General features: G+C 39.5%; 2 protein-coding genes across 2 annotated transcripts; both read left to right on the top strand.

Annotated features, from left to right (window-relative positions):
* Nucleotides 1-4,665: 4,665 nt before the first annotated feature.
* Nucleotides 4,666-18,546, top strand: LOC131332098 (uncharacterized). Its single transcript, XM_058366165.1, has 2 exons — nt 4,666-7,194; nt 18,410-18,546. The coding sequence occupies exon 1, from the start codon at nt 4,769-4,771 to the stop codon at nt 6,227-6,229; it is 1,461 nt and encodes a 486-aa protein (XP_058222148.1). The 5' UTR covers nt 4,666-4,768; the 3' UTR covers nt 6,230-7,194; nt 18,410-18,546.
* A 1,744-nt stretch (nt 18,547-20,290) lies between these two features.
* LOC131332099 (uncharacterized) lies at nt 20,291-25,822 on the top strand. Its single transcript, XM_058366166.1, has 3 exons — nt 20,291-20,624; nt 23,574-23,684; nt 25,242-25,822. Exons 1-3 carry the CDS (start codon nt 20,508-20,510, stop codon nt 25,515-25,517), a joined length of 504 nt encoding a protein of 167 aa, XP_058222149.1. The 5' UTR covers nt 20,291-20,507; the 3' UTR covers nt 25,518-25,822.
* The last annotated feature ends 1,346 nt before the right edge of the window (nt 25,823-27,168 follow it).

Genomic DNA, 27,168 nt, shown 5'->3' on the forward strand with positions numbered 1-27,168 from the left:
CTGTAGCAACCAAGCTCTGTAACCTTTTGGAATCATGATATTGCTTTTGTTGGGAAACTTGCCAGGTTATGATCATTCTTGTTTCTTTCATATTGGAGCTAGAATAAAAGGAGTTAACATGTTAGTAATCACAAATCCACTGGCAATTTCCATGTAGAACACTCCTTGGTCTTTTTTAGAGAGAGCAGATATAAGAATGTGAAAAAGGATGGGGAGATGATAAAAGAGTGTATAGTGAAATCTAAAGGGATGTCCATTCTATTCCTCTATCGTTCAGAAAAAAAAATGGTGGGTGTTTCTTTGGATGTCGTACATTTTGCCGCTCCACCGAAAGTTCCTCTACACTCTGCTTGGTATTAACCGGCCTTGGATTTGGCTTTACTCATCTGGTTCGGCTGGTTCATTTATACCCATTGACCTGGTGGTTCTGCTATGTTATTACTCTTCTGGTATTTTCATAGTAGAAGTGTAGAACTGGCCTGGAATCCTTGCATCCTTTCACATGATCAGTCCCATCCCATGTGAGAGAGGCGTTACAAAAATAACCGTTGCGTTGAAAATTTTCTCTAACAAAGGAGTTCCTACTTGTTTGGGGGGGGTGAAATGACAGCCCATGACGTGTTTTGATAATTAATACCTGCCAAAGACAAGTTAAGAACATTTGTTAATGCTGAAAATGTCCTTAGTGGGTATTAATTATTAAAAGGGAGCTAGATAAGATGGGAATGGGACTAGTCGGGGGACTCGGGCCTGCACCATCTCATATGAGAATCCATAGGCACACCTCAAAACGGAATTAAATTATATCTTTCATCCAACCCCTCCTAGGGCATTGTGATTACAAGTTGGTGAATTGAGATTATTAGGCATGAATCTCACCATACAACGCCCGCAAGAGCTAATCTCCAGGATTTTGACTTAAAAAATCAGTTGCCTCGTAAAATTGAGTTTGATCTAACTTAATTTTTCTTAAAGAAAGCAGATATTTATGATTAGTGATTATTGTTGGGAAATGATTTTGTCACACCATTTTTTGATAATGCCACACCCTGCAAGTGTATTTTTGCACCAAAAAATACACTTGCAGGGTGTGGCATTATCAAAAAAGGGTGTGGCAAAATCACTACCCTTATTGTTTGATATTTTGGCTCAATCATTCGTCTCGATGAGACTAAAACAGGAAAAAGAGAATATTGTTGACTGAAATTTGAGAAACTTCAAACAAAGACGATCCTGAAAAAACATTAAAGACAACAAAACTGGTGGGCCGGCTTCATTCTAGTTCAAAAATTGAAGGCCATCAAAGATAGGTTGAGAGTCTGGAATAAGGAGGAATTTGGGGATGTCAACTCTGCTCTACAGGAGAATGAAGCTAAACTACATCAGCTCGATTTGGTAGCCGAAGAAAGACCTTTTGATCATGATGAAAAGGCCCTCAGATGCAAAGTAAGAGCAGAATACTGGAGGCTCTATAAGCTTTCAGAATCTTTATGGAGACAGAAATCACGGGTTAAGTGGCTAAAGTTGGGGGACAAGAATACAAGGTACTTTCAGATCGTGGCGAATAACAGATTTAAGCGGAATATGGTAGGTTCGGTCAGAGTTAATGGTAGAGCCGTGGAGGACCCCAATGATATTAAGGAAGCTGCAGTTGTCCACTTCCGAAGTAACTTCACAGAGGAAAGGAAGATTAGACTGACTTTGGGGGGACTTTTTCAGAGATCCTTGTCCGGCGATGTCACCTTGCATTTGGAAAGACAGTTTGAGGAAGGGGAAATTGTGGCTGTTCTAAAAGGGTGCAATAGCTTAAAGGCTCCAGGCCCGGATGGTTTTAGCTTTTCGTTTATCAAGAAGGGGTGGGATTTCATGAAGGACGTAATTATCCAATTCTTTTCAGAATTTCACAGGAATGGAAAGCTCACGAGAGGTATTAACTCAACCTTTGTTGGTTTAATTCCTAAGGTTGATTGTCCTACTTCTTTTAAGGATTTTAGACCTATTAGCATGGTGGGGAGTGTTTATAAAATCCTATCCAAAGTGTTAGCTAATAGGATTAAGGAGCATCTTCCTGTTATCATTGGTGAAGCCCAAGCTGCTTTTGTAGGGGGTAAACAAATATTGGATGGTGTTTTGATTGCTAATGAGGCTATTCACTGTTGGAAAAATTCTGCTCAAGGAGGTCTAATTCTTAAATTAGATTTTGAGAAAGCGTATGACTGTGTGAATTGGGGTTTTCTTTTGGATATGCTTAAGAATGTAGGTTTTGGGGAGCGGTGGTGTGAGTGGATTAAAGAATGTTGTTCCACAGTTTCTATGTCTGTCTTGATTAATGGATCAGCTACAAGGGAGTTCCAAACCCAGAAAGGATTGAGACAGGGGGATCCCTTATCACCCTTTTTGTTCAACATAGTAGCTGAAGCACTCAATATCATGCTGGAAAGAGCTCGTGCGAAAAATATCATTAAAGGCGTAAAGTTGGGGAACAATGGAGTAACTATTTCCCACTTGCAGTTTGCCGATGATACGATTCTTTTTTGCAACAACGATCTGGAGGAAATGGGGAACATTAAACGAATTCTTAGGTGCTTTCAATTAATGTCTGGCCTAAAGATCAACTACTCTAAGAGCTCCATTTGTGGTATAAATGTTCAACAGGAGGATATTGAAGCGCTTGCACATGTGATGGGCTGTAGAGTGGAGTCTTTGCCCATTAAATACCTTGGGCTTCCGTTAGGTGCTAATCCAAGGAAGGTCAAAAAGTGGAGCCTATTCTTGAACGGACTCAAAAGAGGCTAAGCATTTGGAGATCGAGAACCATCTCTACCGGGGGAAGACTTACGCTTATCAACCATAATTCTAGCACTCTGCCGATTTACTACATGTCCCTATTCAAAATGCCAATGGCAGTTGCAAAGTCGCTGGAGAAATTACAAAGACAATTTTTTTGGGGCGATACACCGGACAAAAAGAAAATGCACATGGTGAATTGGGAGAAGATTACTTTGAGAAAGGAAAATGGGGGCTTAGGGATCAAAAGATTGATACAACAAAATTTGGCTATTCTTGCTAAGTGGTGGTGGAGATTTGGCAGTGATAGAAACTCTTTGTGGGTAAAAGTTATTCGTGGGAAATATAATTTGGACCGAAGGAGCTGGCTTCCATATACACAGGGCTCAGGTTCAATTTCTAATGTATGGAGGGACATATGCTCAGTGGGAAATATTGATTCGGCCCTGGGATTTTCTCTCCGAGAGGGCTTCAAGGTGCAAGTAAACTTAGGTCATGATACTCTATTTTGGGAACATAGCGGGCTGGGTTATACTACGCTTAGAGAGGAATTTCCAAGACTATATCGCCGGTCCATGCAACAGGATGTGGTTCTGACCAATATTTGTGAAGGAAGGGGCAGTGGAGATTGGAATTTGCAGTTTAGAGGAACGCTTCGTGTCCGGGAGAATCAACAGTACGAGGACTTAAAACAAAGACTGAATGGTGTGACATTGGATCCCTCAAAACCAGACTCGCTTCAGTGGATATGGACAGCAGATAAAACCTTCTCGGTGAAATCGGTTTATAGGCAATGGGAATCCCTTACACAGACTCCAAACACTCTTCTGGGTTTGATGTGGAGGAACTTGAGCCCCCCTAAAGTGGAAATTTTTTCATGGATGGCCACTCAAGATAGAGTTGCAACTCGGTCGGTACTTGTTGATAGGAATGTAATTTCTGAGATTCACTTGGCAGTGTGCCCATTCTGTGCTCTTCATGTGGAAACCCCTCAACATCTTCTCCTACACTGTCGATTTGTGTGGGTAGTATGGTCAGGAATTCTGGAATGGTGGAACCTACAGTGGGCATGCCCATCCGCAGTAGCAGAGTTGGCGCTTTGGTGGTTTGGGAATAGGTTTCGCAACTTGGAGAAAGCTACATGGGAAGTTTGTTTTTATGCAACTCTTTGGTCCATCTGGTTAACAAGGAATGATTATATCTTCAATGGAGCAACAACCCAGGCTTCGGAAGTGGTGGAGTTAGTCAAAACTAGAGTAGCCATGTGGATGAAGGCTAAGTTTGACATCAAGATTTACACAGTGGAGGATTTTAAAGGTTATTTGGTTGGGATACGAAAAGTGAAGGTGTAGAGTAAGTATTTGAGGGTGTTTTATCTAACTTTGGTTGGATAGATCTTTGTACTTTTGGTTTCCTCATCGATGTACCCCTTCGAGTTTAATAAAAAGTTCCGTTTGCCGAGCAAAAAAAAAAAAAACAAAACTATATGTTTCACTTTTTTTTGTCTTTACCGAACTTTTAGGTTTTTAGTCATAGTCATAATTTTTAACCTTTGAGTTTTGTATCAAGAAAATTTAATACAAATCTGAAAAATATGAGACGAACAATGACAATAAGTCAATAATAATTTTGCCTAAACACACCCGGCAAGGCCATTACCAAATGACTGTACTCGCCTTCTCAACAGGTCCATCTCTGAGTTTTCGGAGGCCCTATGCCAATTTTTTAAACGACCCCCTATATATTCTACTGAAGTAGATAAATTGTTTTTGAAAGATCAACTTTAAAGATAAATATTACAAGTATTCGGAATAAAGGTAAAACAAAACGCTACTCTCTCTCTCTAGAATGCTCCTTCCCCACCCCCTCCTTTTCTGTACCCCTTCAATCCTAGTCGAAGGAAGAACTAGATCAGATTGAGAGAAGCACAAGAAAAGTGAAGAATAATCTTGATTCTAATTCCTCTGAACTCTCCAGTCCTATGGACACCGAAATCCATATCTCTCAAGTTAGTGAAACTCCAAATACGCAAGTGGATACTGACATGGAAACCCACCCCTCTGCCAAGGTCGCTTCAGACCAGGGATTGCCACACGCTAAAACTACTGAAATCTCTTTCAAAGCTGCCTTGGTGCAATCTAAAGCACTGACTAAGGATGATATTGAAAAAAGAATTGCTGAATTTGGGGAAAGTGACGATGAAGACGAGGAAATGGAGGAGAGTGATCCTCCCCCCACCAAATCCAAAATCAAAATCACCTTCTCAAAAGAACGACTCAAGCGGAGCAGAGCTCAGTGGAGAGGCTGCCTAATCATAAAATTGTTGGGGAAAAATCTAGGATTCAAAACCCTTATGGATAGAATTCACCGACTCTGGAATTTGGAGGGAACAATTGTTCCGATCGATGTAGGACTGGGTTTCTACATCATTCGTTTCGAAACAAAAACAGACTACCACAGAGTTTACACGGGTGGTCCTTCGATCATCCAAGACCATTATCTCACTGTAAGGAAATGGCACAGCAACTTCAAGGCAGATATGGCAGAAGCCATTAAAACGGCTGTTTGGGTTAGGGTTCCACTCCTACCCATGGAATTTTATGAAGAGGACAACATCAATGAGATTGCTGAAAAGCTGGGAAAACCATTGAAAGTGGACAACAAAACTATGGTCTCGGTTCGGGGTAGCTATGCCCGGATCTGCGTTGAGATGGATTTGAGCCAGCCGCTTCCACCATCGATTGCAGTAGAGAAATATGATTATTATCTTGAATATGAACATTTACATCTTATTTGTTTCTCTTGTGGTAGGGTGGGTCATCGACGGGAGACCTGTGGAGCGTTACCGGCGACGGAGATGACTGGTGGTGTTGCAGAGCCTACCGTTGACAATCACATCAGGGCTGACAACAAACCAGTCCGTTTTAACGGACAAATTGCTCAGGAGGATCCAAAAGAAATTGGGTATGGGGATTGGATGGTTGTCTCTAGACGGCCTAGAAAACTAAATAGCCCAAATGGGCCGAGAAACCCAGAAGCCCAAGCACAAAACCACCCCAATGCCAGGAATACAAAGCCTATGGGACAGCCTCGAGTAGGCCAAAGATATCAAAATTCAGAGCCCAACCAACAAAAACAATACAAGGATAAAGGCCTAGCATTACAACAACCTGCTACTAGTAAACCAAACAAGCCTAATCACATTGAACAAATTCCTAGTGGTTCCAGATTTAGCCCATTGGTTGGGCAAGCCTCTACATCTAGCCTAGTTCCTACCTCGGATCAGCCTACTCCAGTTTTAATTCCCATCCCCAAAAAGGTTACTCCCAAGAACGCCAAACCTAAACAGCCAAACCCTAACATCACTATCAACCTGCCCTTTACAACCCCTAGCCCCACTCTCATCCCCACCACCAAGCCGCTACCCAATCAACATACTTAAACATCTAAACCACCGGATTTGGCAGCCATCACCACGGTAACTTACCATGAATTTGCCAGGAATGCAGAAGCTGCTGCTCAGGGACGACAAGGAGAGGGTGGTACTCAATGCAAAGACAGAAGCTCTTCTCCACATCGCGACCGTATGGTGGGCGGAAGGAACAAGCATGAAGATAAAGATAAACGAGGCTATCGGAGGAGGTCAGTATCGGTACCACGTGAAGCTCCATCCCTTGTGGAAACCACCAGCATACCGCATGAGGATTCTTAGGCTTCTAGACCTTGGTAACGGATTTTCTTTGGACGATAATTTCTTAATGCCCAGTTTCAATATTTTGCTCTGGAATTGTAGAGGTGCAGGTAATGACAACTTTAAGCGTCATTTTTCTGAGCTTGTCCGAATGCATAAGCCTGAGATCGTGGGCCTCCTTGAAACAAAAATTACTTTCAAGAAAATGGGGCTCTTTTTCAAAAATTTGGGTTTCTTCGGTTCGGCTTATGTGGACCCTAATGGTAGAGCTGGAGGAATTTGGCTTGTATGGGATACCTCCAAGGTATCCATAAACATTACCCATGCCTCCTCTCAAGCTATCCATTCTGAGATCACGAAGGATGGCTTTGAGGATTGGGTTCTTACTACTGCTTATGCCAGCCCTAACCCCAGAAATAGAGAAATTATGTGGGAAGATATGGAAGTCCAAGCCCATAGCAACAATAAACCTTGGCTGGTGGCGGGCGATCTAAACGACACATTAAATTCTTCTGAAGGTCGTAGCTATTCAGTGGATACTAACTCTAGCCAAAGACGAAGGTTTGCCGACCTTGTCAATAACTGCAACCTGGTAGACTTGGGATTCTCAGGCCCCAAGTTCACCTAGAACAATGGGAGAAAAGGTATGGCAAATGTCCAAAAACGTCTTGACCGTGCTCTCTGTAATGAGGAATGGCGAAATCTTTTTCCAGAAGGTATGGTCCAAAGCCTTCCTCGTACTTATTCTGATCATACACCTATATTGATTCATGTTTTCGGTAAAAATAGATTTAATCCCATTAGAAGACCTTTTCATATGGAAGCTGCGTGGTTAACGAATCCTTCTTTTGAACATCTGGTTGCTAACGCTTGGCATGGGCTGAACATTTTTGATAGCATTAAAAATGTGTCTAAAGAAGCAATGGTCTGGAATAAAGAGGTTTTTGGCAATATTTTTAGAAGGAAACATTGGGTTCTTGCTCGTTTGGGAGGGCTTCAAAGATCTTTTGATTACCATTTCTCTCACAGCCTTCAATGTTTAGAAAAAGATCTTATCGCTGAATTTAATGAGATCCTTAATCAGGAAGAGATTCTTTGGTATCAAAAGTCCAGGACTAAGTGGATCACTTCGGGTGATAAAAACACTAGATTTTTTCATCTATCCACCATAATTCACAGGAATAAGGCAAAAATCACATGCTTGAAAAATGCTAATAATAGTTGGATCGAGGAACCTAGTGAACTTGCCAATCTTGTTCAATCCCACTTTACTGACCTTTTCACTAGGTCCCCTATTTCTTCTTCCAGGGCTCACTCGTCTGGGAATCACAATATTATTCCTGATTCTGACCATTTGCTTCTTAACACTTGCCCTTCTAATGCTGAGATTTGGGAAAGTATTAAAAGTATCCAACCTTACAAAGCTCCTGGTCCTGATGGCTTTCAAGCTATTTTTTACCATAAATATTGGAACATAGTGGGCCCGGAGGTTTGTAAGTTCATTCAAACTTGTTTCACTACTTGGACCATACCGATTGAGCTGAATAGAACTTTCATTGCTCTTATTCCTAAATGCAAGAAGCTTGATACTGTCAAATTGTTTAGGCCTATTAGTTTATGCAATGTGATTTATAAAGTCATCACCAAAATTCTTGTTGCTAGATTGAGGCCTTTTCTCAAATCCATCATCAGCCCCACTCAAAATAGTTTCATTCCTGGGAGATCCACCTCGGATAATATTATTATTATTCAAGAAGTTCTTCACACTTTGAAAAAAAAGAAAGGGAAAAAGGGAGGAATGATTTTTAAAATTGATTTGGAAAAGGCTTATGACAAGATATCTTGGGATTTCCTTGCTGACACTTTGGGATTTTTCAATTTCAGCCCTAATTGGATAAAGCTCATAATGACTTGTGTTACTAACCTATCCACTTCTATTCTGTGGAATGGAGAGGCTCTCCCTGAATTTTCTCCTGGACGTGGGCTTAGACAAGGGGATCCCCTTTCCCCTTATCTTTTTCTGCTTTGCATGGAAAGATTATCAATTCTTATTAATAAGAAAGCTAGTGAAGGTAGTTGAAAAGGAATCAAGGTTTCTCGTCATTCCCCTCATCTAACTCACCTATTTTTTGCCAATGATTTGATCTTATTTGGTGCAGATAATTTTAATACCTGCCATGCCATGATTGACACCCTCAACACTTTTTGTGATATGTCGGGTCAGTGCATTAGTTTCAACAAGTCTAAGATGTTCGTATCTCCTAATGTGCCTAGGGATAGGGCTAATCGGTTGAGCAATATTGTGGGAATCCAGCTTACTAATGATTTGGGAAAATATCTTGGTATTCCCCTTATACATGGTTGGGTGAGCAAAAATCACTTTATTAACATTGTGGAAAAGGTCCAGCGTAAACTACTGGCTGGATAAACAATACCATGAATCTCGCGGGTCGGGCTACTATGATACAATCTGTGTCCTCCACCATCCCTAGCTATTCTATGCAGACCATGTGTTGAAAAATGTATGCATTATAATTTGTGAAAATTTATATGCATCTCTATTAATTATTTTGATGATTAATTCAATGATATTTTTATTCGGCAAATACAAAATTATCGAAAAGTCGATTCCCGAATTAAATATTTTCGTGACCTTGAAATATAGCATAAAGTCTCTTGGATTCATGATTTATATTTACAAAGACTTTATTGAGCTCAATACATGCTTTAACGGTTTATTTAGATGAAATTGTGAGCCACAGGTTGACGAACCGGCTGACAAGCCGGCTGTCTGAACAGAAAGCTGTGACAACCGGACGACCACCCGGATGACCACTCTATCAAACGGCTAGTTTCCAACGGCTAGTTTCAAACGGCTAGTTTCCAACGGCTAGTTTCAAACGGCTAGTTTCCAACGGCTAGTTTTCAACGGCTAGTTTCCAACGGCTAGTTCCAACGGCTAGTTTCCAACGGCTAGGAAGCATATGGATGGCTATATAAGGCATCAAGAACTCATTAATGAGTACATACACAAGCTACAACATTCCATATTATTGCAAGAGCAAATTCTCAAAAGATCAAAGCCAAAAATTCTCATTGTTCTTCCACTTTCATATTATTCTTGAGAGAAAATTTGTACAAGTCGTGAGCGATAATTTTCATACCTTCTTCACATACTTGTATTTCCTAAGTGAGTGTTTGAGTCAAACACTTGAAAGCTTAGAAGACCAAATTCGGGTTGGAATTTGGGTGTTATTGTTTTTGAGAAGTTTTCGGAGAAAATTCTTGCGGTTGTGCTAGCTCCTCGGGAAAGCTAGAGGCATTCGGTTCTTGTAAGCACCCGCAAGACTTACAAGTTGTAATCTTTTAAAGATTAGTCTAACCTTCAAGTAATTGCTTGAGGAGAAGTGGAGTAGGGCCGGACCGTGGACATATCCGGACCGAACCACTATAAACGGGTTCTATCTCTCTATCTCTCTATTTTGATTGCATACTTATTGTTTGCATATATTGTTAGAGATAAATTTTTATTGGTAATTATTACTAGCAATCCTATTCACCCCCCCCTCTAGGTTGCATAATTTGGGTAACAATTGGTATCAGAGCCTCGGCTCTTGTTTGTAGATTTAACCATCTAAGAGTTAAGATCCATGGCAACCACTAGTAATGTTTCTTGTATCGAAGGTCAATCGTCCAATAGACCTCCCTTGTTCACCGGAGAAAATTACTCTCATTGGAAAAATAGAATGATGATCTTTATTCAATCCACGGATTATGATCTATGGAAAATTATCAAAAATGGTCCCATTATTCCTACTAAGAAAGTTGGAGAAGAGACTATGCCTAAACCAGATTATGAGTGGAGTCATTTGGAAAAGGCTTCAATAGAAAAGAACTATAGAGCTATGAACCTTCTTTTTTGTGCTATTACTCCCAATGAATATGATTGTGTTTCCGCATGTGAATCGGCTAAAGAAATATGGGATAAGTTAGAAATGTCACATGAAGGAGATAGTCAAGTTAAGGAGTCCAAAATTGATATTCTTGTGCATAGCTATGAGCTCTTCAAAATGAAACCGGATGAATCTATATCTCAAATGTTTGCTAGATTTGCTAGTATTACTAACGGTTTAAAAGCTCTTGGAAAGATTTACAGTCAATCCGAAATGACAAGGAAGGTGCTCCGTTCCATGCCAACCAATTGGGACACTACCACCTCCATCATCCTACAATCCAAAGATTTCTCAACATACACGATGGACAAGCTCATGGGATCTCTCATGACGGAGGAAATGCATCACAACCTCAAGGGTGAAAAAGAGAAGAAAGTTAAGGATCTTGCCTTCAAAAGTACAACAAGCAAATCAAAAAGCAAGGAGGATTCAAGCAACGAAAGTGAGGATGATGAAATGGCGCTCATCACAAAAACGTTCAAGAAACTCCTCAAAAATAGAGCATCTCACAAAGGCAGAGGATTTTCAAGAAAAGATGGAGGCAAAGAAGAAAATAGTAAAAAGGATCCAATCATTTGCTACGAGTGCAAGAAGCCCGGCCACATCAAAAGTGAATGTCCATATGCCAAAAAATATTCAAAGAAGGACAAAAGGAGAGCTATGATGGCCACATGGAACAATAGTGACGATAGTAGCTCCGATGAGGACGATGAGCAACAAGAGGTCGCTAACTTGTGTTTCATGGCCATCGAAGAAAACGAGGTAGATCTCGACTCATCCTATTCCTTTGATGAATTGTTTATTGCCTATAAAGAGTTGAAAGTAGAATTTGAAAAAGTTGTTTCTAAAAACAAATTTCTTAAAAAGGTTGCTAAAGATCTCTCACTAGAAATGGATGATTTAATTGAAGAGAAAGATATTTTGGAGGAAGAAAATGAAAGTTTAAGAACCTCTTTGGCAAAAGAAAAAGAGTATTTGAAGGATACTTCCAAAAACGAATCTTTAGAAAAACAAATTGATGATTTAACTAATTCTCTTTCAAAACTCACTAATGGAAAAGAAAGTTTAGACATTCTTCTTGGAAAACAAATGGTTTCTTTTCACAAGGCCGGAATTGGTTATAATCCCACTCAACACAAAAATCTTTTTGGAAAAGATGTTCCTCCTTCTAGCCATTCTAAATTGACATGTCATTATTGTGGTAAAATTGGTCATATTTCTCCTACTTGTCCTATGAAAGGATACTCATCTTCTAATGCAAAAAAGGTCTGGGTTCCTAAGAACCGTATCAATGCTAACCTTCAAGGACCCAAGATGATTTGGGTACCAAAAGTCAAGAAATGATGTGCTATTGTAGGTATGCTTCAAAAGTTCTCTCAAGGAAGGAAGTTGGTACCTTGATAGTGGATGTTCAAGACACATGACCGGTGACAAGAGGGCTTTCAATTCTCTTTCGCCTAAAGATGGTGGACATGTCACATTTGGAGACAACAACAAAGGCAAAATCATAGGAATCGGTGATATAGGTAATTCTCCTATTATTGAAGATGTTTTACTTGTTAGTGGTTTAAAACACAATCTTCTTAGCATAAGTCAATTATGTGATAGAGGAAATCGTGTTATCTTTGAAAAATCCAAATGTATCATTGAAAATGTCAAAAGCAACAAGACACTCTTCGTTGGACAAAGACTTGAAAATGTATATGTTTTTAATCTCAATGATTTAAGTAATTGTGATATAAAATGTTTTTCCGCTTTGAGTGAAAATAGTTGGCTTTGGCATAGGCGCCTAGGACATGCAAGTATGGATGCTATTTCAAAACTCTCTAGAAAAAATTTGGTAAAAGGTCTTCCTAAAATCAAATTTGAAAAAGATAGACTTTGTGGTCCTTGCCAACAAGGAAAACAAACCAAGGTTTCTTTTAAGTCCAAAAATGTTGTTTCAACTACTAGACCTTTGCAATTACTTCATATGGATTTGTTTGGACCAACTCGCTCTCCAAGTCTTTGTGGAAACTATTATTGTCTTGTTGTTGTTGATGATTTCTCTAGATATACATGGGTGATGTTCCTAGCTCATAAGAATGAGGCTTATCCTAATTTCACTAAACTTTGTAGAAGAGTTCAAAATGAAAAAGGCTTTGTTATTTCTAACATTCGTACGGATCATGGAAAAGAACTTGACAATTCTTTATACGAAAAGTTTTGTGATGAACATGGTATTGGTCATAACTTTTCCGTACCTCGTACTCCTCAACAAAATGGAGTAGTAGAGAGAAAAAATCGTACTCTGGAAGAAATGGCCCGCACTATGCTTTGTGAAAACTCTTTGCCAAAATATTTTTGGGCGGAAGCCGTTAATACCTCATGCTATATTTTGAATCGAGTTTTAATTAGGCCTATCCTCAAGAAAACTCCTTATGAGCTTTGGAATGGTAGAATACCCAACATTAATTACTTTCATGCCTTCGGTTGTAAATGTTATGTATTAAACAATGGAAAAGATGACTTGGGTAAATTTGATTCAAAATCGGATGAAGGCATCTTTATTGGTTACTCTCTTACTAGCAAAGCATATAGAATTTATAATAAGCGCACTAATCTTGTTGAAGAATCTATTCACGTTTCCTTTGATGAATCTAATCCTTGTGCTACTAAGGATGTTGTTGATAATGATGACTTAGAGATTACACATAAGATTCATGACTTGACAATTCAAGAAAAAGTTGATGGTGATACTCAAGTAGAAAGCTCTCAAATCAAAGAAGATGAAGTTATTAATCAACCTCAAGATGTCATGGGAGACAACCAAGATCTTTCCAAGGATTGGAGATTCGTGCAAAACCATCCAAAGGACTTGATTCTTGGAGAAGTTTCGAAAGGGGTAACCACTCGCTCGTCTCATAGAAATTTTTGTGAAAATCAAGCTTTTGTTTCTCAAATTGAGCCTAAAAACTTTCCGGAAGCTCAAGATGATGAAAATTGGATTTTGGCCATGCAAGATGAGTTAAATCAATTTGAAAGGAATAAAGTTTGGGCATTAGTACCTAAGCCTCTTGATCACACTATTATAGGTACTAAATGGGTTTTTCGTAACAAGCTAGATGAATCCGGAAATATTGTTAGGAATAAAGCTAGACTTGTTGCTCAAGGTTATAATCACGAAGAAGGTTTTTGATTTTGAAGAAACTTTTGCACCGGTAGCTAGATTAGAGGCTATTCGCATATTACTTGCCTTTGCATCTTTCAAAAATTTCAAGCTTTATCAAATGGATGTGAAAAGTGCATTTTTGAATGGGTTCATAAATGAAGAAGTTTATGTCAAACAACCTCCCGGCTTTGAAGATCATGTATACCCCGATCATGTTTTTAAACTCTCAAAAGCTTTATATGGTTTGAAGCAAGCACCACGTGCATGGTATGATAGACTTAGTTCATTCTTGCTTGACAATGGCTTTACTCGTGGAAAAATTGATACTACTCTTTTCATTAAAGCCAAAGGTAAAGATATGCTCATTATTCAAATATATGTTGATGATATTGTCTTTGGTGCCACTAATGATAATATGTGCAAAGAGTTTGCTAAGTGTATGCAAGGTGAGTTTGAAATGAGTATGATGGGGGAGCTTAACTTCTTCCTCGGACTTCAAATCAAGCAAACTAATGAGGGGATCCTAATCAACCAAGCCAAGTATGCGAAAGAACTTATTAAGAAGTTTGGCATGGAAGGATCAAAGCCAACGAGCACACCAATGAGCACATCAACTAAGCTAGACAAAGATGAGAATGGTAAGGCCGTCAATGAAAAGATGTATCGAGGTATGATCGGCTCATTACTTTATCTCACAGCAAGTAGACCGGATATAATGTTTAGTGTCTGCATGTGTGCTAGATTCCAATCATGTCCTAAAGAATCGCATTTAAAAGCCATTAAACGTATTTTTAAATATGTTGCCGGTTCTCATGTCTTAGGATTGTTTTATCCACGTGGAGTTGCATTTGATTTAATTGGTTATTCAGATGCGGATTTTGGAGGTTTCAAAGTTGATCGTAAAAGTACAAGTGGGACTTGCCAATTTCTAGGGCACTCTCTAGTGTCTTGGCATAGCAAGAAACAAAATTCCGTAGCTCTATCTACCGCCGATGCGGAATATGTAGCGGCCGGAAGTTGTTGTGCCCAAATATTGTGGATCAAACAACAAATGGAGGATTTCAATTTGCAATATGATCATATTCCTATTAAATGTGATAATACTAGTGCAATTAGCTTAACCAAGAATCCGATTCAACATTCTCGAACAAAACATATTGAGATTAGACATCATTTTATAAGAGATCATGTTCAAAAAGGGGATATTGAACTTAACTTTATTAGTACCGACAAGCAATTGGCGGACATTTTCACAAAACCCCTTGGTGAAGAACAATTTTGTTTCATTCGACGAGAACTCGGCATGTCTAATCATTTATGAAAAAGTTTTGTGTTCTTGATGTCAAAAGTTTTTTTTTTGGATTCAATGTTGAGTTGATTGAATTCGTAAATATCATACTTGATGGAGAGTACAAATGATCTTGATAAAGAAATCACCCTCCAAACATTTTATCATATGTTTCATTTTCCTGTGTTTGGTATGCAGAAAATCAGTTTTATGGTCTTTAATGCTACTCCTCTTAAACGTTTTCTGGACTTAACCTGCATTTGTCAGTCGGATGTCCAAGCGGATGACCAACCGGACGACCGTGAGGTTGAGACTTATTCAAGCTTTTGCGTTGCTAACTCTGATTTATTAAGTCTGTTACACTTAGTTTGTATGAACTTCATGGCTTAGTGCTTAAATTGTCTCTTATATACTTCGCCGATATGAATTTCTTGTCTCTAAGTTTGCAGGGATAATCATTCTCGATAATACCCCTCGCATTCTTTAAAAAACTCTCTTTTAGGGGGAGCATGTATTAAGGGGACACAACAATAAACACCCGAACACAATTTTCTTCCCCTATTCTTATCTCTTTCGGCGCCGCATCTCTACCGCATCCCCTATCCTATCTCTATCTCTTCATCTATCTCTCTTTCGGCGCAGCATTTCAAACAATTCGGCAATCTCATACTCTATAAATTCAACAACACTCTCTCTATCTCTTCATCTATCTATCTTTCCTTCTCTCTCGGCCTAAATCTCTCATCAAGCAATGGCAAACATACCGCAAGGGTTACCGTTTGAGTTTTACGAAAGAGATGCCGAACGAGCAGAGTTCAGGTTGTTTATCCAAACCATTTGGATGCAACTCTTTATCTTCATTCTGCTGTGTGCGTTACTTACCATGAGAATACCACCATGGTTCGGATGGAATGTAAATGTGGATACTCTGTGGTATTGGATTGGCATTATAGCTGCCGTTGTAGCAGCCATTATTCGAGAATACGAAAATCAAGGACGCCAAGCTCTCAATGAACGAAGATAGAGTGCTACAGGGTAAGAGCGGCATGGTGCTGGAACCATGGCCCTATTGTTTTTCTCTTTTTAGTTTTTTTTATGATGTCACAGGGGGAGAAAAAGCCAAGTTTTAATTGATCTATCTTGCCATTTTGGGCAAATTTAAAAAATTGCTTGCTATGATCTGATGATTATTGCTATTACTCGTTGATCATAGATAACTGCTTTGGTGCATGTATTAAGGGGGAGATTGGCATAACTCCTACTTGAATAAAAACTATCATTTTGTGTCATCATCAAAAAGGGGGAGATTGTTGAAAAATGTATGCATTATAATTTGTGAAAATTTATATGCATCTCTATTAATTATTTTGATGATTAATTCAATGATATTTTTATTCGGCAAATACAAAATTATCGAAAAGTCGATTCCCGAATTAAATATTTTCGTGACCTTGAAATATAGCATAAAGTCTCTTGGATTCATGATTTATATTTACAAAGACTTTATTGAGCTCAATACATGCTTTAACGGTTTATTTAGATGAAATTGTGAGCCACAGGTTGACGAACCGGCTGACAAGCCGGCTGTCTGAACAGAAAGCTGTGACAACCGGACGACCACCCGGATGACCACTCTATCAAACGGCTAGTTTCCAACGGCTAGTTTCAAACGGCTAGTTTCCAACGGCTAGTTTCAAACGGCTAGTTTCCAACGGCTAGTTTCCAACGGCTAGGAAGCATATGGATGGCTATATAAGGCATCAAGAACTCATTAATGAGTACATACACAAGCTACAACATTCCATATTATTGCAAGAGCAAATTCTCAAAAGATCAAAGCCAAAAATTCTCATTGTTCTTCCACTTTCATATTATTCTTGAGAGAAAATTTGTACAAGTCGTGAGCGATAATTTTCATACCTTCTTCACATACTTGTATTTCCTAAGTGAGTGTTTGAGTCAAACACTTGAAAGCTTAGAAGACCAAATTCGGGTTGGAATTTGGGTGTTATTGTTTTTGAGAAGTTTTCGGAGAAAATTCTTGCGGTTGTGCTAGCTCCTCGGGAAAGCTAGAGGCATTCGGTTCTTGTAAGCACCCGCAAGACTTACAAGTTGTAATCTTTTAAAGATTAGTCTAACCTTCAAGTAATTGCTTGAGGAGAAGTGGAGTAGGGCCGGACCGTGGACAAATCCGGACCGAACCACTATAAACGGGTTCTATCTCTCTATCTCTCTATTTTGATTGCATACTTATTGTTTGCATATATTGTTAGAGATAAATTTTTATTGGTAATTATTACTAGCAATCCTATTCACCCCCCCCCCCCCCTCTAGGTTGCATAATTTGGGTAACACCATGGAATTTCCTGTAAGTGTTCGTGAGAAGCTTGACAGACTTAACAGGAATTTTCTTTGGGGAGATACTGAAACAAAAAAGAAGATTCACCTTATAAACTGGAATCAAGTTTGCATGAATAAGCCTAATGGGGGTCTAGGAATTAGAAAAGCTAGGCATCAGAACATTGCTCTATTAGCTAAGCTTGGCTGGAAGATCACTAATCAAGAAGAAAATCCCTGGATATCTTTGATTAGGGATAAATATTTGCAGAATACTTCTATCTTTTCTTGGACAGGTAAGAAATCTGCCTCTTTTGTGTGGCGTAGCATTATGAAATCCAGAAAAATCCTAGAAAAGGGGATCAAATGGGTCATTGGAGATGGACAACGCATAGATCTTTGGTTGGACTGGTGGTATGGAGATGGTCCTTTAATTCATAATTTTCCTGGTACTCACTGTTTTAACAATACTAAATTGAGTTCTATCATTACTACCAATGGTACCTGGGACCTCTCTTCTATATCTCAAATTGTGGATATTGCTACTATTGATGGTATTGTTGCTTTAAATCTGTCTTTGTTTTCCATTTCCCCTGATCATCCTACTTGGGTAGGTGCTTCTAATGGTACTTTTACAGTAGGGACAGCTTATAACATTACTAACCCTGCTTCTAGTACTACCTCTGAATGGACTTGGATTTGGAAACTAAAAATTCCTTCAAAACTGAAATTCTTCCTCTGGATTGTGTTACACAATAGTCTCCCAATGAACTCTTTACGAGTTCGAAGGGGCATTATTCCCATGGACTACTGCCCTAGATGTGATGAAACCCCTGAGGACATTAATCACATCTTTCGCACTTGTCCTAAAGCTGTAGATTTTTGGAAATGCCTCCGGCATCATCATTGGTTAAGTGCGAGCCTTAATTTACCAGTCAAAGACTGGATTATTTTCAATGCCAAAAAGAAAACTCCTTTTCGTTTGGATGTTAACATGCCCTGGGCCATGGTTTTTGTGGTTTCACTTTGGCAACTGTGGAAAGCTCGCAACAAGATGAGCTTTGACAATGTTGAAACAACATCAACTATGTGCTTAAGGCAAGTTAATATCTACGCTAAGGAAATTTTTATTGCTTTTAAGGCTTCGCATGCCAATGATAAACATCATGGGACTCTGATATTTTGGGTTTTACCCTCACCAGGACATCTAAAGTTGAACACGGATGGCTGCTTCTATGAGTCCACCAATACGGCTGGCTTTGGAGGAGTGATAAGAGATAGCTCGGGGAACTGGATCCTAGGTTATTATGGCAAAGCAACCTGCACAAGCAGCTTGGAAGTAGCGATATGGGCTATTTACAGAGGTCTCACGACCATTTTGGAAAAGGGCATGTCAAATGTTACCATAGAGTCTGATTCGAGTATGGCAGTTGGTTTTTACAATGAAAGACCACCTGTTGATCACCCTCACCGTCACGTAGTTGAAGAAGCTCGAAGAATTGCTGCTCGGACAAATTCATCGGTCGTCCACATCTATCGTCAAGCCAACCAAACTGCCGATTGCCTGGCCAGACTTGGATCGCAGCAGAATCAAAATTTAGTAGTCTCTAGCTCCATTCCTTTTGCAGCTGGGGAATTTGCCTTGGCCGATGCTATGAGTGTTGGCCATCTTAGGATCTAGTCTACGACTCTCGTAGTCTTTTTGAACCTTTATGAATGCCGGTTATCTGGCTTGTAGACTTTGATTGTCTAAGTTAATGTATGATTTTCCGCTTGACCAAAAAAAAAAAAGGTAAAACAAAACTTGGCATCACTATTCTCGCATTTTAGTGACAAAAAGAATAATTAAGCTCTTATACTTACCAACGCTGCTACACACAGATTTTCACACACAAATTGTGCACAGATCACGGTGTGGGGCCACTACGGGTCCCATACAAACTATCCAAACCGTTCATTAAATTTAAAACATTTTTTCAAGGGCCTCCGCGAAAAATCAGCTTAATTCGATACTTACAGGTGCTCGATTCAATCATTCAATTTTTCAATAAGATTTTCGGATAATGAAAAGTTAGATGATTGAATCAAGCACTTATAGGTATCGGATTGAGCCAATTTTTAGCGAGGGCCAATTAACGGATCGGATCGTTTGAGTGGGACCCATAGTGGACACCACACCGGACTTAGGGGTTGTTTGATAAAACTGAAAACTGAAACTGAAAGCTGAAAAATTAAGTACTGAAAACTGAATGCTGAAATTTTTAAGCTGAAAAACTGTTTGATAAATATATTAAGTACTGAATTAAAAAAATGATGAATTAATTTTGTTCCAATTCTCTTTTAATTTACTAACAGTCATAATATACTTATTGTAATGGTGGAGGTGGTGGTGGTGGTGGAGTAGTGTTGGCGATGGTGGTGTCGATGGTGGCGGAGGTGGTGGAGTGGTGGAGGTGATAGAGTGGTGGTGGTGGTGGAGTGGTGTGGTGGAGTGGTACGTGGGAGTGGTGGTGGTGGTGGAGTGGTGGTAGTGGCGGTGGTGGTGGAGTGGTGGTAGGAACGATGGTGGTGGTGGTTGTGGTGGAGCTGGTGGTGGTGATGTGGTGGTGGTGGTGGTGGAGTGGTGTAGGTGGTGGAAGTGGTGTAGTGGTGGTAGGAGCGGTGGTGGTGGTGTAGCGATGGTAGTGGTGGTGGTGGTATGATGATTGAACGTAAGTTCACAAAAATTCAACCAAAATTAAGTAGCTCAAAGCTACTTAATTTTTTTTAACTTTTTAGCCTATATTTTAAGTGGTACTTAATTTGTTAAGCAATGTAAAATATAGTTATCAAACCTACTGAATCACTTATTACTTAATTGATTTAATTTTAATTGCTTAATTTAAGTTATCAAACAAGCTCTTACTGTATACCTATTTCTTGTATAGGAATATATATATAATGTACAAATATACGAGTAAAAGCTTTGAGGCCTAAAATTAGATAAAATTCGAGGGTTGGATGCGGCCGCATCCTCGGCTTAGGTCTACAATCAGCTATGCTTCTCATCATCAAGACATCAACAATTAAACAAAAGGGCTTTCAAAATTAATTGACGGTGCGCGTAAGAACCAACGTTACGCCAAAAAAAAAAAAACCGACCCGACGAAGCCATTAGCAGCCCCCGTAATCCGAATCAAGCACTGTAGAAGAACACTCAAGTTGCGTCAATGCGTTGTGGTGTTCATTTCTATCGTTTGAGAGAGAGGGAGATCCATTCTATAGACAACAATTCCTTACGTTATCGGAAAATTTGAGACGATGAATAAGTTATTGGAGTTTGGGAGGAAAGCAATGTTCTACGTCAGGGTTTTGTCTGGGTACGAGGAACGTCGAATCCGATCGTACAGATTGCAGCTTCAAAAGCGTCTTCAACACGTATTTTTCCTACTCTACCCATATCACGCATATTCTTTTATTTTCTTCTTTTTTGTGTATCTTGAATTGGGTTTTACAATTACAATTACGACCCAACTAGAAAAATAAGGTTTTTGGATGTTCTTTGTTGTGGTTTTCTTTGTTTGCGCTCGTTTTTTTCGGGTTTAACATTTTCTTGTTGTGGGTTTTTGTTTTGCACTTTGTTTGTTGGGTTTAAAGATTTCAATTGAGTTGTGAAGTGCCGATATCTTTTATTGGGATCGTTTTCGTGTTTTGTTGTTAAGACTGTGACCATGTTATGCAGTAGATTTGTCAGTGTGGGAAGAATTTGAGGGGTGTAGTGTTTGTGAGGTTAGTGAGTTTGAATGTGAATACGAACTTATCAGCAGGTAAATATATCACAGGAGATGATTTGATCCAACTCACTGACTGATTGATTGATAGTTTTCAAGGTTTCAGTAGTTCATGTTAAGATAATCGAAACCAGATGCTTGATAGGTGTTAATCACTTTTGAAAACTTTGAATACTTCTTTGTAAAGGTATTACAACTTGTACCATACCAACTGAGCTAATTTATGTTGGTCTCATACTCATACAAGGGTGCAGTGCTAAGAAGGTCTTATTATGGCATAAGAAGGTATTCCTCAGGCAAAGAGGAGAGCTTTCTACATATAAGCTATAGCTATCAAGCAAGATACCCGCAGCCCTAAGTTGAATAGAAATGCGAATTTTGGCATTTATTCTGAGCCCTGGCTTCAGTGTAAACCCGACTAAATGCTGCTTTTCTGGTCAATTCTCTGGTGGATTGGTTGATTTTGGTCATACGGTTCCCTCATTTGTCGTTCTTGATCAACAAACTAGCTTGAATCTACCTAATAAACACATTTATGCTCTTTACTAATTAGTAATAGAACTAAAAATGTAAAAGGGCAAACCCAGTGCACGAGGCTTCTGCCATTACGGGGTCTGGGGAAGGGTTGATGTACAGCCTTACCCCTACAAGCAGAGAGGTTGTTTCCACGACTCGAACCCATGACCTCCAGGTTACAATGAACTAAAAATGTCTCATGTGCAAAAGAACAGGAGAGCTGACTACTAAATGGCATTTACTCTCTGTGTTACTTTCCTAAGTTCCATTCTACTTTCGATGCTGTGCTCTGTGGTTTCAATCTGACTATTTCAGTGTGAGTAGTCCTTGTAATACCTTGTGGGTAGCTAATAGTAGTTCAGAAGTCATCCCTTGCAGGTCTTAGGCTTTCGTTAGCTTCATAAGAGGTAGTTTTTGTTGGTTGTAGTGGGGCAGGCTGCAGGCGGTAGCGGCCTGGTGTTACTTATATCTTGGTTCTTCATAGTTCCTGTGGCTTCGTAACATTTATAGTAAAATGACATTCAAAATTTGAAGGGCAGCATACAACTCATTTGAGTTCCATTTTCATGTTTTTTTTTTTTTCATAACATGAAAATTATAACATACTACTTTTGAATCATTATCTTTTGTCTGGCTTCTCCAACCGTGGACTCCTCTTCATGGGAATCATTTGTCGTTTTCGTTCTGTTTAGGATTTAAAAGCAGGTCTAAACTGTTTATCACAAGCCTGCTTAAACATATGTCCGGATACAAATTCCATTCACCTTGTCTTATTCCGAACTTGGGGCTTCCCTTCAAACTCCCATGATGTGTGGGTGATCCATAATGTAACCTTATAGCCCTAAAGCCGAAGCAAATATGAGTCATATGACTCATGTTATTTGCTTAACCTTCTTTTGTTATAATTATCTCTTGACCTCAATCTTATTGGGTAATATTCGTGATTGTCAAGAGATAGCATAAGCAGTTCAAGTTTATTGGGTTTTTTTTTTGTTATTTACTTATCAAAAAATGATAATAAGCTTGAACTACTTATTCTTTCACATGCATAGAACGAGAATAACAGGTGGTAGTTTAGGGGGATAGTGGAAACTGCTTGCATTTTGAATGTTCAAAAGAGCACAGTGTGCGGGGATCGTTAGAAGAGTGCTATCGATAAATTGATACGTAGGCGGAGAATCATTGTTAATAGGTGTTGCATGTGTAAAAGGGATGCAAAGATGGTGGATCATCTTTTCATTCATTGCCAGGTAGCATGGGAGCTTTGGTCTGTGGTGTTTTCTTGGGTTGGGTAAATGGGCCATGTTGAGGAATGTTATGGAACTCTTACTTGCTTGGAACGGGGCTAGAGTGGGCAAGAGAAGGAAGCGTGTTTCAGCCATGATCCCTCTTTGTTTGATGTGGATTATATGGCGCGAAAGAAATTCGAGATGCTTTGAAGGGTCGAAAAACCTTTATTTAGAATCAAAAGTTTTGTGGTTAGTAGTTTGTATAGTTGGGACAAGGGAGAATTTAATCCCTCTATTGATCAAATTTTACATTGGTTTGAGCTTTTATTGTCGAATAGGGGTGGTGTATAGGGCCTTTTTGTGTTTGTGGCCTCCTTTTTGTATACGGGCGGCATTCCCTTAATGCAATCTTTCTATTATAATTACTTATAAAAAAAAAATTGATATGTAAGATACAAGACAAATATTGATGTGTAATTCTGAAGAAGTCTGTATGTGCAACCGCTGGTGGTCGGTTAGGCACCTAATATGAAGGGCAAGTTGATCCAGATTTTTAGTTTCAAGGACCTGAGAAAAGTGTTCACTTTATTTTATTCCCAAGAACTGAGTTTCTAAAAGTTGTAGTAAATGTCTTTTGCTTCTCTCATGTGTTGTATGATGTGCCATGCAAATGAAAGATGGCATACAAGTTTGTAGACATACATTTGGTGCTGAACATTATCTGACAGGCTGATAATTAACTACTCAGAAAACTATGTTACGCACTTGAGTAGTATTTTTATTCCACTCAGATTCCTGAGATTTGCGATGTGTTCCTTTTAGATTTGTCTTTATGATCTCTCTCTCTCTAGGCAGAAGAAAGGAAGGCAGCTGTACGAAAAATCCCTGAACAAATCATATTAACAGAGGTTCGCCGCATGGTAGAGGATATGCAAGCGATGAACAGAAAGTTAGAAGAGACAGTGAGCTTCGCTTTCCTTCTAATTTATCTTTGTACAAACATTCAACTACTACTACTTAGGGTGAACCATATGGCTCTACTTTAACTTGCCTGATCTTGATATTTATATGTGTTAATTTGTTTAAAACATTGTGAAATTCAAGTGGGAAAATGGTGTTTGAAGGTGGATGATAGTGTTGGGGGAGCTTTGATGTGGCCAGATAGTGTGGCTAGTTGCCTCGGGGTGAGAAATAAGAAGTTGCTGGGTGTCGTGTTTTATGTTAGCACTTGGCATAATTAGGTTTGGGGAAATTCTTTCCCTAATTGGTGGTCCATCCTTGGGCTCTGGTGAAGGATTTGGAATGTGATTCAACATTATGTATGTTACCTCATTTGCTTATACACAAATGAAATTATTCAGTGTGGCCAATTCACCATTTGGTTCTATTTACAACCCATCATTGGAGAGGAGAGGTCCTATTTTACCCCTAACTACTTTTTGGTGTTAAAAGGGGCAAATGGCTACCCCATTGGACATGCTCTAATGTTGGTTATTGTCGGTAGGGTGATATCTTTTCTTGCTTCGAATAGTTTCAGACAATATAAGCCAAATTAGAGTCTCTATTGGTGATCGTATCTGTTAGAAAATGACAATGACAAAGGAGTGCAATTTTGTTCACCTTCCTTAAAAGAGGGTGAACATTACCCTTCCTCTTATTGGTTGAAATGGTGTAGGTCCCACCCGTGCAATACACTTTTTGGTAAGCATGACATCACTTTGTGGTGGGATCCACACCATTTCAACCAATAGAAAGGAAGGTAATGATCACTCTCTTAAGTGGAGGGTGAACAAAACTCAACTCATGACAAAGGGTAGAAATATTTTGTTTTGTTGCTGACTATATCGGTTAGGATGTTTTTAGAAGGTTTCACTTCTCTTTGGCCCTATAAAATAACATGAATAATGTTCTTGGATAAGACAAAACAGGAGGCCCTGTCCTGTCTCAGGTGAATTGCTAAAGTTATTGGCATCTAGGATTCTATCCAGTTCTAGTCGATGATCCTTTTCTTCATTTTTGCTTGTCAAATGACCACTTCAAGTCATGGCGGCAGTTTGATCACTTGTTCGCTTGTCGTCCTTCTCAATTGATTTCAAGCAGATAACTTCCATTGATTTGTTTCGTCATTTATGTTTGCCAACTGGAAGAATTGGGCATCCTTTCTTAAAAACTTAATGAAGCCTAGTATTAGTATTTTCGTTTGAATCACTCTGGAAGGGGAAAGAGCAACCTCTCGATTGTACTAATGATTTAAGTTTAAGATGAACAGTGTATGACATTCCATTGAGAGATTGGAATTGATTGTTTGTGTAAATATCTTTCTAAGATGGAAAAGGTTGTTGGTGTTTTGGAATCTGAAGTTCTGAACTCTCCACATGGAGTTAAAATTCTTTGTTTGATGCTTGCTTTCACAATTTCATATCTTTTATCACAGCTTTAAAATTTGGTTCTGCCTTGATCAAGGGGGTGCTTTGCTTTGGTATACTTTGATTTGATGTTGTTGATGTCTTTGTGTCCAGGAGGCGTCTATTAACGAATATTTCAAGCCACTCGACAAGGAGGCTGAGATCATAATGAAAACGCAGCTTGATGGAGAGGAGAAGTCAATGAAGGAGATGATGAAAGCCATGCAAACACAGGCTTTGCTTGAGAAAGCTGAAGCAGATAGAATTGCGACTTTGAAAAACGCTGAAGCCGATGGGATCGAGACTGCAAAAATTGCAGAGGCAAACCAACATATTGAGGAAAAACCATCTGCATCCACAAAACAAGCTGAAGTGCGATCATTCACATAACGTTGATGGCTACATATACAGAATTTGCACTTAATGGTCCGTCCTCTTCTATTCACCCCCCTGCTGTTGTTGAAATTTGAAATGATTTTGGCAGTGCCAAACCGGCCATATTTACCATTTAGCCCTTCAATAAGGCCTTTTTATTTGATCCTCCCATGTAGAGATGAAATTTTTTTACTTCAACGTTGAAGGGCTAACTCTTTCCTCAAGTTTGTAGTATAGGTTTGCAGCTGTTTTTAAATTGTACCTCTAATTTCGTGTTGGTGTTGGAAATTTAAATGCATTTCGGCCCGCTGTTTCGGACATTTAGGAAGCGATACGAACATCCCCTTTGCATGGTTGTTCTGTTGGCCCATGGGCATTCCCTAAGCATGAATTCATGCTAAAAAATACAAATACAAATAACCTTCTATGGGCTAATGCATGCCAAGGATTTGGGAAAATATTTTCAAGGAGATCAGTATTAATGCTATAAAACGGTCTTTTACCTTTTCTCCCAAACCCTTCTTCTTTCGACAAGTTCGTATCGCTTAACACAGTACCACTCGGGTAATCGAAGTATTGAATTATAGGCCTTGTAACGTCCAAAAAGAGAAAACGGGAACTATAATTCTGGTAAGAAACTTCTTTTGATATTTATGTGCAGTTAACTTTTTGTTCTTTGATTTTAGTGTACAAGAGAAAATTTTGACTCAGTTTTTTTTTTCTCTTTTTTGTGGGGGGAGGATTCTTATGGGTATCCTTAGTCATTGTTCCCAATTTCTGTAGTTAGGCTAGAAATTGTCAGGCCATTTTCCTTTTAGTCTCATGGGTTCCAATCAGCTGTGGTTATTGGTAGTCAATTCTCAAGTTCCATAGAAACGTACTCGGTTTGGGTTCTGAGGGAGGTTTTTTAGAGTAATGAGTGGAGAGATATAGATAAAAAAAAATTATTGGAGACCGTGTCCAGGAGTTACCCCCAAATGAACAAGGCCGCGTGACTCTTCCGGGTTATTTTCAATTAGTTTTAGTTTTTAGCTCAAGCAAAAATTTTAAGCTCTACCCAAGCAAACCTTTGTTCAGAATCCAATTATGATATTCACCCACAGACCCGCAGATAGACTCACACACATCAAAGAGAGAGGGAGAGAGAACGAGGTACTAAGTTATTGATGCAAAAAGGAGTAGTAGCACTGTAGTGAGTGTTGCTACAGGGACCGAATTGGGGGGACCGAATTCGGACCGACGGCCGCCGGCGGGCCGTCTCCGGCCACCGGACGGCCGATCCGAGCCGTCCAAAAATTCTAAAAAAAAAAACCGAGGGCCCCGCGCGGGAATCAACGTCATCCGAGGTGTGTAGGGTGCTTGATCGGAGCACCCCTTGGACGGCTCGGATCGGCCGTCCGGTGGCCGGAGACGGCCCGCCGGCGGCCGTCGGTCCGAATTCGGTCCCCCAATTCGGTCCCTGTAGCATTTTTGCACTGTAGTAGCCCAAAGGGTTGGTCCGGTTGGTTGATGGGTTTGTTTAGCACATCATTAACCAGGGTTGATTCTTGGGGTTAAGCCGTAGAAAGTAATTTTTGGTGAATCCCCGGCATGAATGGCTTGCTTTTGACCGAACCGGGGAGGGGATAAATCGAGGTACGCAAAAGGTGGCCCGGACACCCTGACC

Source organism: Rhododendron vialii, chromosome 7a, assembly GCF_030253575.1.
Source record: "Rhododendron vialii isolate Sample 1 chromosome 7a, ASM3025357v1".
Lineage (NCBI taxonomy): Eukaryota > Viridiplantae > Streptophyta > Magnoliopsida > Ericales > Ericaceae > Rhododendron > Rhododendron vialii.

Excerpts from the sequence above, each read along its gene's own strand:
- LOC131332098 (XM_058366165.1), top strand. The coding sequence starts at position 4,769 with ATGGACACCGAAATCCATATCTCTCAAGTTAGTGAAACTCCAAATACG.
- LOC131332099 (XM_058366166.1), top strand. The coding sequence starts at position 20,508 with ATGAATAAGTTATTGGAGTTTGGGAGGAAAGCAATGTTCTACGTCAGG. Across the intron at positions 20,625-23,573 it reads TTCAAAAGCGTCTTCAACAC|GCAGAAGAAAGGAAGGCAGC; the intron begins GTATTTTTCCTA and ends CTCTCTCTCTAG. Across the intron at positions 23,685-25,241 it reads ACAGAAAGTTAGAAGAGACA|GAGGCGTCTATTAACGAATA; the intron begins GTGAGCTTCGCT and ends CTTTGTGTCCAG.